Source organism: Myotis brandtii, unplaced genomic scaffold, assembly GCF_000412655.1.
Source record: "Myotis brandtii unplaced genomic scaffold, ASM41265v1 scaffold133, whole genome shotgun sequence".
NCBI lineage: Eukaryota > Metazoa > Chordata > Mammalia > Chiroptera > Vespertilionidae > Myotis > Myotis brandtii.
In genome coordinates, this window is record NW_005354718.1 from 2908395 (window position 1) to 2923435 (window position 15041).

The window sequence follows — 15041 nt, forward strand, 5'->3', positions numbered from 1 at the left end:
AAGTTCTCAAATCCGTATAAAAGTCTTTCTCTGATTCCCCCTCAACCCAAAGCTCAGTCCCTGGAAAGTAGAGGCTGTTCACTGGCTGCGACCACCATGCGCGGAGGAATCGCGCAGCTGGTGCTGCTGCCTCCCTTCCTCTCCATCAGCACTTCCTGAAAGCCATCGGGGCTCAGACAGCACGGGTCAGCAAGAGCTGGTGCTCCACTGGTGGCTGGCATGGCTGCATAGAGAGGGGCACCCCAGCACAAGGAGGCAGGGGCCCCTGCAGGAGAAAAGGACGATGCCCAGGCGAGGGGGATGGGACGGAAATGTCCTTCTTAGACCTCTGGCTGTGTCCAGGCAGGAATGAGGGCAGGAGTTACGTCTGTTTTATAGCATCAGATAATGAAAGCGGTTGAGTCAACAGCATTTGCCCACATGGCCATTTTATTCCGTGTTCAAATAATACAATGGTTTCAGAAACCTCACTCTACCTACTTTGATGAATCCAAGGCAGGCCTACCTTGACCTTACAACAAACAGGTCTTGCCGGATGGCTCACTCTGGTAATTTAAGGAGAGCCTGTTTGTTGCAGATGAAGGAAAAGATGTCAAAGTGGAGGCAACTGGCCGCCGTGGTGGAGGGAAAGGGCTGCGTCACAGGTTAGCATTATGGGAGGGAGGGGCAGGGGGACCAGGTTTGCAGGTCCAGGAGCCCCGTTTATCAGTGGCACAGGGGGGTCGATTGTTTATGCTTTCCAGGCTGTTGGGAAAGTTTGGCATAAATCCACACCTCCCACACTTTAATATGCATAGGCATCACCTGGGGGTGGGCATCTGGGCATGGAGAGGAGGTGGGAATCTCCTTAAAATGTAGATCGATTCAGTGTGGCTGGGTAGGGCCCGAGATTCCGGATTTCCAACCAGTTCCCCATCACACCTTGAGTAGCAAGAATGTAAACTGGAAGCCAGATTTTCTAAACTTTTGGTACCTGTCGCCACTTGTCTCCTAACAACTACAGGATTGCTTAGGGAGCACGGTGACTCAGAACGAGGACACGTCTTCCAGGTCTGCAGGGCCTTGTGCAGGCCGCATGCCTTTCTGGTCACACCTTCTACCCACCTGGGCATCTCAGTGGCTCAGGTTACACATTGTTTAAGTTCCCAGCCTGGTGGGAGGCCTGGATTCTTTGATTTGACTTCTGTGTCCCAGGGCTTTCCCAGCGATTCATCTGGAAACCGTCACCAAGGAAGCTTTTTCTTTGGGGCTAACCTAGTCCTTTCTGGGTAGATCCTTCTTAGTTTTGTTCTCTCAGGGTGACTCAAAGAGCTAGGATGTGCTGGCCATGGTGCTTTCATGATAAATAAGAGGAATCCCATTTAGAAATAAATAACCCCGTCTGGGAAACAGAGGGGAGGGTGCGAAGAGAGCTGAGACGTGCTCCTGGAGCAGGTTGGTCAGCGAGCGTTGGCTTCTTGGAGTGGGCGGCACTGGGCAGCATCGCCCACCCGATGCCTGACTCCGTTCACCTGCCTCAACGCCCCTGAGCTGCACCCAGTTTCTTGTGCCATGAATCTGCGTTGCAGACTTGGGCTTTGCCTGGCATTTCATTGGAGCTGAATGCTCAGAGAGGGCTGTCCGGTCGGGATCACGGGAGTCACCAGTCCTGGGGCTCTGAGTGGCTACAGAGGGGCTGCTGAAACCTGTCACCGGTTTGGCTTTGTTGTTGAACAGATCAGGATGTCTCTAGTGCTCCATCTAGATCTTCTAGCATCACCCTCCCTATTAATATCCTGATTAATAAAAATAAAATATAATTACCTACAAAATTCACAAGAATATAGTTGCCTTAAATTTTAAAAAGTGCTTTCCAGAGAACCCAGAGTGCCTCTCAGGTCCTCTGTGCATCCCCATGGTCCTCCATTCCAGGAGGCGGGGAGGAGCAAGAGAGCGGGGAGGGGGGCTCTGAGCTCCAGCCCGGAGTCTGAGGTTTCTGGGGAACCAGCCTCCTCCTCAGACATTGCTTTTATTCTCCACACTCTAAGCATGTGTGGGAGCCTGTGGCTACTGGACCCTGAAAAAATTCCAGTGGGTATAAAACCCCAGTACATGCCTTGTTATTTTCCTATGGTCTGTCTCTCTCTCTGTGTCTCTCTTAACTTTTTCAAATTTTTATTTTTTTGATAGAAGGTCCAGGCCAGCCTGCCAAAAGCCCTTGCCAGGGAGCCCAGCTGGCTGTGCGGGCTGGTCAGCCCTGATGGGATCTGCGCCTGGGATGGTGGAAGCAGACATAGGGTCCACGCAGCTCCCTGGGTCCGAGGGACGCTGGCTCTTCAGGAGTTTCTTCTTCTCCACTGCCATCCGCAAGGCCTGGAGGAGCTGGTCTTTGTTATTCAGGATGTTGTACTCGCAGAGATTCACCAACTTGTCGAAGGCGGCCTCCGTGTATGTCAGTTCCTTGGTGGCGTAGGGAGTTTTGGGGCCATAAATGTCAACCTGGCCCTTCTCCAGCTCCTCGGGGCTTCGCTCCACACCTGGAGGCAGCAGAAGGACTCGCTATAGACTCTTACTATGTTAGGTTGCAATGACTTGCGTCCTACCTCTCCCCCAGCCCATCTCTGAGTTCATGGGCACACACATGCACACACTCACGCACACATGCACACACGCACACACACACACATGCACACACGCACGCACACACGCACACATGCACACACACCTCCAAGCTCCTGGGCAGGGACACAGCTTGCCCACCTTAGGATTGCCCTAGCATGAACACAGTGCCACAAGCATAGCTGGATCTCAATAAATGCTGAGTGCCTGAGCTTGAGAGTACAGTTTGACACTGCCAGCTCATGGAGCTGTGGGGAGGAGGTGTCTTTCCTTTCTTGCCAAACCAAGATTGGCTCTGACTGGAGCTCAGCCAGGCTTCCTGTTAGTGCTATTGGAAGATGGCATACGTTTCGAGACGGGAGCTCTAGTCCCAGGCCCGTGGGCGGTGGGAACAGAGCTCCCAGGCAGCTTACCTGGGGCCTTGTACTTTTGGAAGGTGTCGCTGATGAGCGGGAAGAAAAGCACGATGGGAGCATCAGGCTCCTGGGAGTTCTCCATCAGGTAGCACTCCTTGAGGTTACTGTTCCCCTCCTCTTGGATGTCATATTTGGGGAAGGGGATGTTCTGCACCGTGCAGTACTCACAGGTTTGTTTCATTGGCTGGGATATCACAGGAGGACATGTGTGAGTATTAGAGGGGGTGGAGGTGGATAAAAAACACAGAGCTCTTAGATCCAGCCTCCTGATTCCCCAGCTAACAACTCCGGTCTCCAACTGCTTGGCCTATTTGTGCTATTTTTAGAACAAAGCCAGGTCAGAACAAAGGGCCGGAGGCAATAGGTTGGTGTGTGTCTAACTGCAGGCTCCTTCCCCACGTAAAATGGACAGAAGCCCTTTCCATGATTCTTCCCCCAGACACAGACCTGGGTAGACGTGGGTGGCAGCCTGAGGGTGACGAGCTGAGCCATGGACAGCCCTGGCTGGCAGGCTCTTGGGGGACAAGTATGGGCTTTCGAACTGACAGCATCTCAGGGCTGCCAAGGACTCTGAAAGTCCTTGAATGCGTGGACTGTTGGGGATGGACTTTGTAGATGTAATGTAACAGGAAGAGCAGTGGACATAGAGCATCAGAATCCCCTCCGTGTGTCCCCGTCTTCCGTGCTCACGAGCTGTGTGACCTTAAGCAAGCCGCTTACCCTCTCTGTGCCTCGTTTCTCAGCCACAACATGGAAATGGCAGCAGTTGTGCCATCTACCTCAGAGCTGGTATAAGGATCAAGTGAGAGGTGTGTAGGAAAGGACGTTGCCACCCATTTACAAACTTAGGTCATTATCACTGTCATAAATCTATTTAACGCCCCCCCTTTCCTGGCTTTAGGATAGGTCTATATTAAAGTAGACCCCAAATCAGCAGGGAGGGGGAAAGAAGGAAGGGAGAGAGAGAGAGAGAGAGAGAGAGAGAGATCAACGTGAGAGAGACACATCGATTGGCTACCTCCCGCTTGAGCCCCAACTGGAGCCAGGGATTGAACCTGCAACTGAGGTATATGCCCTTGACTGGGAATCAAACCCAAGACCCTTTGTTCTGTGGGCCGATGCTCTAACCACTTAGCAAACCAACCAGGGCTATTAAAGTAGTTTTTTAAAACTTCTTCTTCTTTTTTTTTTTTTGCAGCTGAAGAATCGCATCTTATGGCAAACACTCAGATGCAAGAATTGGAATTAGCTCAGTGAGTCTTCCCAAAACCCTGGGCGGGGGGTGGGTGCGCACTGCGTGTGAAAGCAGGTGGCTGCCCCCTGAGGTTTGGATGGCTCCCTTCACAGCATGCACTGCAGCTTGAGTTTCTGTGAAGCTAAATCTTGGCTCACGCTCTGGCCTGTCTCAGAAGAGGAGAGCTTTTTATTGCCACACTTGCCTTTGTCTGGGACCCGGCACAGTAATTGAGATGGATGATGAGGTCGGCTTTTCTCTCCGGCCTGAGGAGGGGTGGGTAGCTGGAGTTGACAAAGAACGCAGTGTCCAGCAGACACAAGTGGTTCACGGTCTCCGTCAGCTGGTTTGGGAAGCTGTCAAGCACAGTGTCTGAAATCCAAGGCTTCCAGTTACCATCACACCTGCCACCCCGATCTCAGCAGGTGGTCAGAGGGCCCTGATAGGGATGGAGGGCCCTGCCCAGAGCTCATTCGCCTCAGCCTGGACTTTCAGCCCTCCCATGCCTGTCCAGGATGCCCAGGTGAGTGGGTGCCCCTCTGGGTGGGCTGATGAAGAACAGCATTATTTTGGGGTTTTAGCAAGTCTTTTATGGCATAAGCACAGAAAACCCGCTACGGCTCAGCCACAGGGCTTGTGGGGTAGCAGGGGCATAAGACTATCCTATAATTTGGCACAAACTCGGGGCCCAGAGCCAGTGGCCCTTTCTGCCCAGTCAGTGAGGACAAGGATTACTGGGCCAGGCCCAAGCAGCCATGGCCCGACAAAATACTAAAGGTGGTGGGAAATCTACCTCAGAGCCTTACTGTGGTGGGGAGGAGGCACTGAGCTGAAGCTGCAAGACCAAAGTCTAAGGCCTGGCTCTGCTACTTCCCACTTGGGGGTTCCTGAGCTGGGCCATCCCTGCCCAACTCAAGGTGGCACCATTCACAGGAAAAGGTGCCCTCAGAGCACAACTACAGAAAGTCAGGGCCCACATTTTCCCATCTGTAAAATGGGCCAACTTCTGCTTGCTGGGGTTGTTGTACAATTCAATGAACTAACTACGTATACCACTCTGCCCACTGTTCAAGACCTCACCCAGGAATATACTGGGGTGGGGGGTGTCGGGGGGGGCATCTGCCACACGAGCTCACGAACATGCTCAGAGGAGTTTTTGCATCCTGTCTCTATGGCAGCCTCAACATCCACTTTTCCTTCCCCCAAACAGAGGCAGGCCTCACTGGCAGGTCGGGGTACCTTTCCACTTGGAGAACTGGCCGTTCTGGAGGTAGCCGGTGTGCAGCTGCAGCCCCAACAGGAAGTTGTGGAACTCAGACACAAAGGACCGATAGGTGAGGATGTTGCGAAAAGTATTGGAGAGCCATGACCCTGGGATCACTACCGAGGTGTCCAGGGCGTTGGCATCACATTTGGGGATTTCCGGAAGGAGCGGCTCATCTTCTGCAGGGGACAGGGGGATGGAGAGCAGGTCACAAGAGTTGGGGTCCCCGACTGCTCAGGTGGAGCCCTGCATGGTGGCCCAGCACCCAGGGGTGAGCCACTGTAAGTGCCTTTCACACCTTCTTGCCTAGCTCTCAAGACCCTGGCATCAGAGCTGGAGCACCCAGGTAAGACAGAACAGGGGTGTGGGGGGGTGGGGGGAAGGAGGGTGACAAGTAAGGAGGGGTTCCAGAGAGGATGGTCTAGATGAGTAACCCTTAACTGTGCTCATAGATCCCTTTCCCTTCAGCTCTCCTGAGTGCCACATACTACACAGTGGGTCCATTTCCTAGACCACCTAGAGCTGGCCCCCGGGGGCTTGTGGCTGGGCCTCAGCACATATGTCTTCACCTACAATTACCCTCCCTTCCAGGCGGGGAAGACCCTCTAGCCCTAGCTGCCTTCCGATGATTGTGGACCACAGAGATGGTGTTAAAACATGTGGCAGGTCGACGAGTCCTCGGTTTGTGACCCACTGCTCCCCACCACCCCCTCCTAGTACCCAACCGAGAGGGAAAGCCAGTGGGTCACCCACCGATGTCTTGCACTTTCTCCCTTGTCCACCTGTGGAAAAACTCTTCTGAAGATTTGGCAAAATTCCAGGCATCGAGCAGGTTCACGGAGAAGATGCTGCTCCACAGACCTAGGGAGCAGGGCCAGCTGTGAGCAGCTCTGTCCGAGAGCTCCCAGCCTCACCCAAACACTGACTACTTCCGCCTTGGCCTTGATTCCCACTCCAAGTCAGGCTGCTCAGAAGCTGGGGCAGACTTTGATGTCCCTCTGCCCACCATGTAGCTCAACCCAGATGACTGATGCCCCCCAGCTCTCAGCTCTCCTCTGCCCTCCTCTTAGAGCTGGGAGAGGGTACGAAGGTATATAAGGCACTGCCCCAGCAGTGACTTAATGCTGACCGGTGCAGGCTTCAAGTTCAAGTCCAAATGCCCACTCTGGCATCAGTTAATACACTAGTGTAGGATAGTGCCTGGCACATGATGAGCACTTGATAAGTGTAGTGCTATCTTTTATTATCATAATTTTAAGATGCAACCCATTAATAATAATATGCATATGAAATCTTTCACATACGCTGACCCATTTGGATCTATAAGATAGGTTTTTACGCTTAAGCCCAATTTACAAATGAGAAAACAGGCTCAACCGGCTCAGAGAGTTCAAGCTCCAGTGTCTTAACTGCAGATCTCTGAACCACACCACATGCCAACAGCATCGGTGCTGAAAGGAAGGAGAGGCCGCCACAGGCTGGGGGCTTCTGGGAAGGCTTCACAAATGCTATGGGGCTGGATTTGGACCTTCTGGGATGGGCTGGACTGGGATAGATGGAAGAGAGGGGGTGCAGACCAGTTTAAATAAGGACCTAACTCTGGTGAGCACGTAAAGATGGGTCTGTTTTTTTAGGTCGCCCTCTGGTAGGTGAAGTCCAGACCCTGGAGGGGAGAACGAAGTGAGTGGACGTTATAGTCAGGGCCCTGCCCTCAGCGCACCTGCCTCTGGAGGAGCAGGGAGCACAGGGTTGGGAGCTGGGCCAGGCTTCCCTGATGACTTTGACTTCACCCTCTGATCCCCGCTGCCCGCTTGGGTCCCGGGAGCTAGGTTAGTCCTTGGCAGCAGGCATGTTGCTGCCTGGAGCCAGAGGGGGAAGGGCTGGGAGTTCCAAAAGCTTCCATCTCAGCCTGCCACTCCCAGTCTCACCTGGGACAATTCCTGGGGGAATAGAGCCTGCCTCCCTGTCATTCTCTAACTCAAAGGCAGGGCCCAGCTCAGCCTGGGGCAGGGTTCCCGGGGGCCTCCCTGGCAGGAGTCACCTAGCAAGTAGCACATCCGAGACTCTGGGATCCTCCGCATCAGCCGTCCCATGAAGAACTCAGAGCCGAAGAGCTCGGTGGGGACGAAGGCCCCGTACTTCTGCATGCCCACCTCGTACGGGGAGAACTCACACCACTCTGCGCAAACAGCAGGACACGGTGTCAGTCTTAGGTGGTACAGCCACGCCTTCCATCCCGGCTGTCTGAAACTGAGCCCACCCGCCCACCCCCTAGGGAAGACATGGACAGTGAGGCCACAGTTCTCTCACAGGACACATGGGGGTGCCATGGCCAGGCAAGACAGTTTTACAACCTGCACTGCACATTTGCTCCTCAAAACCAGATAACAGGGACCCAAACTGACCCCAAAGCAGGGCTGACCCTAAAGCAGGGCAGGTCTCTAAAAGAGCTTCCCCATGCCCTGACCGGTTTGGCTCAGTGGATGGAGCGTCGGCCTGCGGACTGAAGGGTCCCGGGTTTGATTCTGGTCAAGGGCATGTACCTTGGTTGCGGGCACATCCCCAGTAGGGGGTGTGCAGGAGGCAGCTGATCGATGTTTCTCTCTCATCGATGTTTCTAACTCTCTATCCCTCTCCCTTCCTTTCTGTAAAAAATCAATAAAATATATTTTTTTAAAAAATTAAAAAATAAAAAATAAAATAAAAGAGCTTCTCCTGGGCAGCTTAAGAAATATCTAGGATCCTTTCCCTCCTGACCTTTATTTCCTCCTGTCCCATCAAATTGCCACCCAGGCAGGGGACTCTGTACCTGTCTCGGCTCCCCCACCATCCATACCCCAGGGCAGAAAGGGGTAGCAAAGTCGATTCTTCAGTTGTCAGGAGCACCTTTTGATGTGGAGGTTGGCAAAGAAGTGGGGGCCTGTGTGTGCTGGGTGCAGGGTGCCTTTCCTGCTGAAAGGGCCCTCCTGGTGAATTGCTAGTCAGCAGTGTTACCTCTGAAATCCTGGTTGCTTACATCATCCTTGACATTGATGGTGAGGTAGATGGGCAGGGGGTTCTGGCCATGGCTCAGAGCAGCACGCTGCTCTGACAGTTTGCAGTCATTTCTCTGTGGGGAAACAACATGGTTCAGGAAAAGAAGCTGCCAGTTCGGGGCATCACGGAACAAGGGCACAGTCGGGACCTCCTGAGCCCACCAGGCTGCTTTGTGGGCCCTGGCAGACACTAGTTAAACCTGCTTTTAAAATGCACCGGGAGAAGGTACACTCATCCTTGGACTGTTCACCACCCCAGACATGTGGATGGTGTGGGACTGGGTCTACAGTTTAGGGCTGTCCCTCAGAGCCCCAGGGTTCTCCTGGTGTCTCGGGAATCAGAGGTAGGGGTGGAAGAGGCAACCACTGCCCCTCTCCTCCCCATATCTTCCACCCACTCAAACTGAAGCAGCTCCATTTTTTTTAATCGGAGGAATTGCTGTTTATTTCTGTTTGTCTTGTTACTACTAATATTCTCTCATTTCTTTTTAAGTTCTTTATTGTTGAAAGTATTATATATGTCTCCCCCCCTCCCCACCACCGGTTGACCTCTCCCAGCCCTCTCCTGCCTCCCAGCACAGGCCCTCATCCCCCTACCATCTGTGTGCATTGGTTATGCTCATATGCATGCATGTAAGTCTTTTGGTTGATCTCTCTCCCCTCCCCCCCATACCCTCCCCTGCCTTCCTCTGAGGTTTGACGGTCTGTTCGATGCTTCTACTAGTCTCTGAATCTATTTTTGTTCATCAGTTTATGTTGTTCATTATATTCCACAAATGAGTGAGATCATGTGATACTTATCTTTCTCCTCCATTGTTCTTATCTGCTTTGCATGCTGCATAAAATGTGCTTGGGAAGGGAAAAAAGCTCCTTCCTTCCTTCCTTCCTTCCTTCCTTCCTTCCTTCCTTCCTTCCTCCTTTCCTTTCTTCCTTCCTTTCTTTTCTTTTCCTTCTCCTTCTCCTCTTTTGTTTTTTAACCTAAAGCTTGGATATTTGGGCACCAGATGGCAGCCAGGGTCCCCAAGTTCCCAGAGCACTCGGCTGTATAATCAGAGTGGGGGTCCTGAAGATCAGCTGGGGCCACAGGTCACCCTCCCAAGAGAATCAGCCAGTACAGACAAGGCCAACTGAGGCCTTAGAGGCCCAGGTGCTGATCCCAAGCCTAGCAGCTGCCTACCAAGTGACCGTCCATGGTCACCCAAGCTTGGGAAGGCCGCGGAACCCGTGTGGGATGGTAAACACATATGTAGGCCAAATGACTCTTGGGCCTCGCTTGAAAGGCAAGCAGGTTACCTATTGTAACTGGGCCCAGAGATCTGGGCACCACAGGGCTGACTACCCTGGAAGTAGAGGAAGTTGCAGACTCACAGAAGAGCCAGTCTAAACTCATTGTCGAAGGGGCCCGAGGGGAACGGGCTCCTACTTTTGGCCAAAGAGGAAGAGCAGAGGCCTCCTGACATTAATCCTAGACTTGCTTTCCCTCCAGCATGTCATGTCCCACATGGCTTCCACAACAGCTGGGTCTCAGCACAGGCGCGTTCTCTTCTTGGGCACATATTGCTCAGGTCGTTGGCTCTCAGCGCAGGAGGGAACCTCACTGGGCCCATCCTCTGGGTGGTGACCTTGAGAAGGAGCCCTGCAGACCTCCAGAGGCTGGAGCATCAGAGTGAGGGTCCCAGCTGCTCTGAAATCCATGCTGAGTGTATGCTGAGGCTCTGCTTCCCATGGCTGGCTCCCAGCCCATTACTGACATGGCGGGCAGGGCTATTGAGGCAGGCCCACCTGGGGGTGTCGGGCTCCTCTGACAGCCAACTGGGCTGTAGGACTCTCAAAGTCTTGCTGAACCTTCTAAATCACACAAAGCTGTTCTCTCTCTTCCACTAGGGGTCAGACTTGCGTCGCAGTGTGATGGCTCTCCAGCCTTTCCCAGCTGCTCCCTATTGTCTCTCACAGGCGTCTTGGTTTGGCTCTCAGGGGATAAGCTACCTCTCTGCAGGGCTGCATCGAAGCCACCCCCAATCAGGGGGTCTCAGTCATACTCTAAAGGGAGGTGGGAAGACAGTCCCACCATCTTCCTCCACCACACATTCGGGCACCTCACACCTATGACATGCAAGGATGCACCTGCAGGTCCAACTAACTCCCTCCTGCTGCGATAGAAGCCCAGACGCCCCGAAGAGGGAAGAGAGCCGGGCGTCAGACAAGGCGGGGTGCGGCCCAGGAGAAGCTGGTACCTACCTCATCCCCCAGACAGGCCTCGATCAGCAGGCCCCAGAAGTCTGTGAAGTTGACCTTGTAGCCTTCCTGGCTGCGCTGCCGGAGCTCCTCCCGGAATTTGCGGAGCTGGTCCGGGAACAGGGCGGGCATCTTGTCCTTGACCACGTGCCTCCGGGCCTCAAGGATGGCAGTCTCCAGGCTTTTGGAGGACCAGTCAGGGTCACGGTACAAGGTAGCCATGGTCCTGCAGAAAGACAGGCATGGCTGATAGAGCTGAGCCAGCCCTGGTCCTGTCAACCCCAGGCCCTGGCAGGAGAGAAGGCGGCAGCTCAGGGGAAACCCCAACCTGCCTGGAGAGGAGCCGGGAGGAAAGGGAGTGAACATGGTTGCACACAGTCCCAATGCTACCATTTCTGGGTTGCCTACTGTGTGCCAGGTACAGCATGTTGCTTCAGAGGGAGGACTCGGGACCCAGATCTTCCTGTTCTAATCCAGACCCTACCACTCACTAGCTATGTCATCTGGGGCAACGTACTCCACCTCTCTTCACCTCAGCTTCCCCATCTGTGGAAAGGGGAGAGTTATGATAATTGTACTTATCTCACAAGGTTATTGTGAAGATTACATCAGTTAATGCCATGAAGTGTGGTTAGAATAGCACCCGGCACAGAGTAAGTCCTGGGCCCTAGGGTGGTGGAGCCATCGTTGGAACCAGGCTCGGCTGATTCCACATCCCGGGCTGTTTCCACTCTGCCACACTAATACTTCCCATAATTATGAGGCTGGCTAAAGGTTTGTTCCCCCTTCTTCGTAACTTACACGTGGGCCGTGGGGAGGAGAAAAATAAAGATGGGGGTCCCCCTAGCCCTGGCTCTTTGTCCCTGTCTGCCTCGTCTTGGCCTGACCCAGCTTTCTGCCTATGTCAGCACAGACCGTGGGCCTTGTCTGCAGCTGCGTGGTTGTCTGAAAGTGGCCTCATCCTTCACGGCACTTGTTTCTAATCAGGGAAGGTGGAGGTTGGTCAGGAGATTTCTTCAACTAAAAGCACCCTGCTCTCTACAAGGTTCACTCAATTACTTTAAAAAAGCTTTCAAAGCCGTTTCAAATAACTGGTTTTAAAAGAATCCTTTCCAGTGCTTTCCTGGGCCAGGTACCCCTTTCCCCCCATAGAAGCAGGTTCTGTCCTTAACCTACTCCCCAGGGGCAGCCATTTGACAGGGAGCCTAAGAACCTGGGCCCTGGACTCTGACCGCCTGGGTTCCGATCCCAGCTCTACCACTCATTAGCTGAGCGGCTCAGGGCAGTTCCTTTGTTTCTGCAGCTAAACAGTGAGCAGAATGGCAACATCTCCCTCATGGTTTTCTGATGAAGAAGAAATGAGAGGATCCATTGGAAACCGTCACCCCAGTGCTTGGCGCAGAGGCCCTGCCGATAACTGTCAGCGGTTCCCTCTATGGCCCATCTGGGCTGCAGCCTCAGGGCCCCTCACGCCCAGCAGCCCTTGGTTTTCCTAGGAAAGTTCACATCCACTCGCCCAAATGAAAGTCACCCACCCAGAGCGCCTCCAGGATGAGGGCCACAGACCTCGAAGGCGCAGAGGCCCACCAGCCCCAGACAGAATAAGACACAGGCCTGGCCGAGAGAGAGGCCTCGGGTGGTCAGAGGGCCCTGGCCACACTGGGCTAGGGCTGCATTATGCCCTTGGTGGCCCCCTTCGCCATCAATTATTAAAAATGTTGTTTTAGGACTGTTGTATAAAGACAAATATAGGAATGTCTTTATAAAAATATTTTATTCTTTGGTGGCCCCCTTCACCATCAATTATTAAAAATGTTGTTTTAGGACAAATATAGGAATGTCTTTATAAAAATATTTTATTCTATCTAGAAGTTCAATTTTTTCCTTCTGATCTGAAAAGAAAACATTTTTGTGGCCCCTACAGGGACCGTGGGACCCAGGCCTGGTGTCTCCGGTGGAGAAGCCACCTCCTGCTGGTCTCACCTGGGGGAGCCAAGTTCTCACTCTCCTTGCTCGGCAGCAGAGTGAGGAGGTGCGAGCCTGGGGACACCTGCAGTGCAGAGGGAGTGGGCAGGGCTGGGTGGTGGGCTGGAGTGTGGGCAGCCAGGGCAGCTGGGCCAGCTCCATGGCCCTGGGAGACTTGATACCCACTCCCTCAGGAGAGAGGGCAGCTGCCTCTCCCCAGCAGGACGGGATCAGTGGTACCAGGAGTTCACGCCTGGTTGGCCACCATGCCCCCAGGTCTCCACACAACCCGAGGGTAACAGTACCGTCAGTAACAACCAACCTGTATGATGTGTATAGTGTCTCTCGTGTACCCAGTACAGGGAGAGCCTCTCCAACAACCCCATAAGGTCGGCACTATTATTATCCCCACTTTATAGATGTGGAAACTGAGACTCAGAGAGGCTGAGCTCACGCAGCTGTAAGTGGGAGAGCTGCCCAGGCTTCATGAGTCCCTCTTACATGGGATGCGGGGGCTTCACCAGAGACCCCAGGCTGGCCCTTCAGCTGTTTGTTCTGGGCTCCACCCGACAGTAGCCCCCAGTTCCTTACCAGGTGGCCCCTGACAGGCCAGTGATGTAGCTGGCACAGTTCAGGAGGTTCAGCTTCTGCAGCCCCAGCAGGTGGCCATACATGGCGGTCATGGATCTTGTTCCACCCCCTGTGGCCATGATGGCTATGAGCGGTACCTAGGGGCATAGGGAGGCAGACTGTTCAGGCAACGCTGGGTCGAGAAGCCTGGGAGTGACAGGTAGGAGCTGAGAAGAACAGTGGAGGAGGGAGAGCTGGCACACAGAGCAGAGAGTGGGGCACGGAGTGACTTGAAAATTGTCTTTCGCAGAGTGGCTGGCCAGCCAGGAGGTCTAGAATTAGACCTTAGCTCAAACCCAATAGTTGGGGTCAGTAAAGGGCTCCAGAGCCTCACACGGGCTTAGTCAATCAGGTCTTGTCTGGAAGAGTCCTTAGCACTGTTAGTCTAGCCCTGAGTTAACAGATGCTGAAACAGAGGAACAGGGGGCTGGGTGGCTTGCTCAATAACCCAGCTTGTACACGATTCCGTAATGGTTGCAAATTGATGATCTCCTATAGAAGGATTTGATGTGAGGGCATCAGCCTGGTGCATGGTATGCGCCTAATATATATACCGTACGTGTAAGAGCAGAAGGAAGTGAATTTCTGACGTGCGATGGGGCAGGGTTGTCACCTCTGGGTTGACGCAGGTTTACTACATATGCCCTGGTGTGCTTCCCTAACGATGGGAGGAGGGGGCTGTCTGCCAGGACTTCTCTGTTTTCATTTGAGGGGAGACTGAAATCCTTCTGTTGGCTAAGCCCCGGTGCAGCCCTCCTCAGGCCCGAGGTCTCCATTCACGCCGATGGTCAGCTTCAGAAGGCGACACTTGGAAGGCTGCCCTGCTGCAGAGGGGACTGTGGGCCTCAGTCCTACCCGGGAGGTAACAGAGGGCTCCAACAAAGGCACCATTGTCTGCGCCATGGGAAGAAGCTAGCCATGGGAGTGGAAGCTGCTTTTCTCCAGCTTCCACGGCTGTTCTTTCTGGGTGTGTGTGTATATGTGCAAGCTTTGGGGAAGGGAGAATTGAAGAATGAAGGTCCCAGGGCCTTCTGGGTGGTGGTATGGGCTGTGGGAGGAGTGTCACATGTTTTCCTGGCTGGGAGAGGAGGCCATTTGTCACCTCAGCATCTTTTAGTGTTCCTTCCTTTCTCTCTCCACTCTGATCTTCCCTCCCCTTGTGAACACAACTGAATCATACCCAACACAGCCCTTACCTGGAACTTAGCACCCAAAGCAACCAGGACGGGCAGCGCCGAGGCGGCCTGGGCAGGGAGGGGCCGGGGGGCAGACATCAAGGCGCGGTGTCATCAGAAGGACAAGTTCAGAGCAGGCACTGAGCCCAGCCGGCTGACCTCTGCTTACCCACCTCATCCATCTGCAGGTCCTCCTCCAGCTGCAGCACCTGCTTCAGCGTCTCAGCCACCACCACATTCCGCTTCTGCAGGAACTCCAGTTCTTCCGGGCACAGGCTGTAGCCCAACCGCACGTCCAATGTCTGGGGGCTGTGGGGACAGAGGACCTTGGCTGAGCAGGCCTATAGGCTCCACCTCCATGGAGAAGACACGACTTTAGGGTCTCTGCTTTTTCATCTGTCACATGGGGCTAATTGTGCTTAACTTCTAGCACTGTCTTCAGGACTTAATGAGATAACAAATATAAAAGCACCAAAGCCTTAGTTGGTG

The 15041-nt window shown here is 53.7% G+C and overlaps 1 protein-coding gene across 1 annotated transcript in view; it reads right to left on the reverse strand.

The window, feature by feature from the left end:
• Positions 1-408: 408 nt before the first annotated feature.
• Positions 409-15041, reverse strand: part of PLA2G4E (phospholipase A2, group IVE) — a 38086-nt gene continuing 23453 nt past the window's right edge. Inside the window, exons 11-20 of the mRNA XM_014534829.1 lie at positions 14726-14861; positions 13339-13475; positions 10786-11008; positions 8507-8621; positions 7554-7691; positions 6266-6373; positions 5488-5691; positions 4454-4620; positions 3012-3198; positions 409-2516 (exon numbers count right to left, since the gene is read on the reverse strand). Of these exons, the coding sequence (XP_014390315.1) occupies positions 2155-2516; positions 3012-3198; positions 4454-4620; positions 5488-5691; positions 6266-6373; positions 7554-7691; positions 8507-8621; positions 10786-11008; positions 13339-13475; positions 14726-14861 (1777 nt within the window). The 3' untranslated portion in view covers positions 409-2154. The remainder of the gene's footprint in view (positions 2517-3011; positions 3199-4453; positions 4621-5487; positions 5692-6265; positions 6374-7553; positions 7692-8506; positions 8622-10785; positions 11009-13338; positions 13476-14725; positions 14862-15041) is intronic.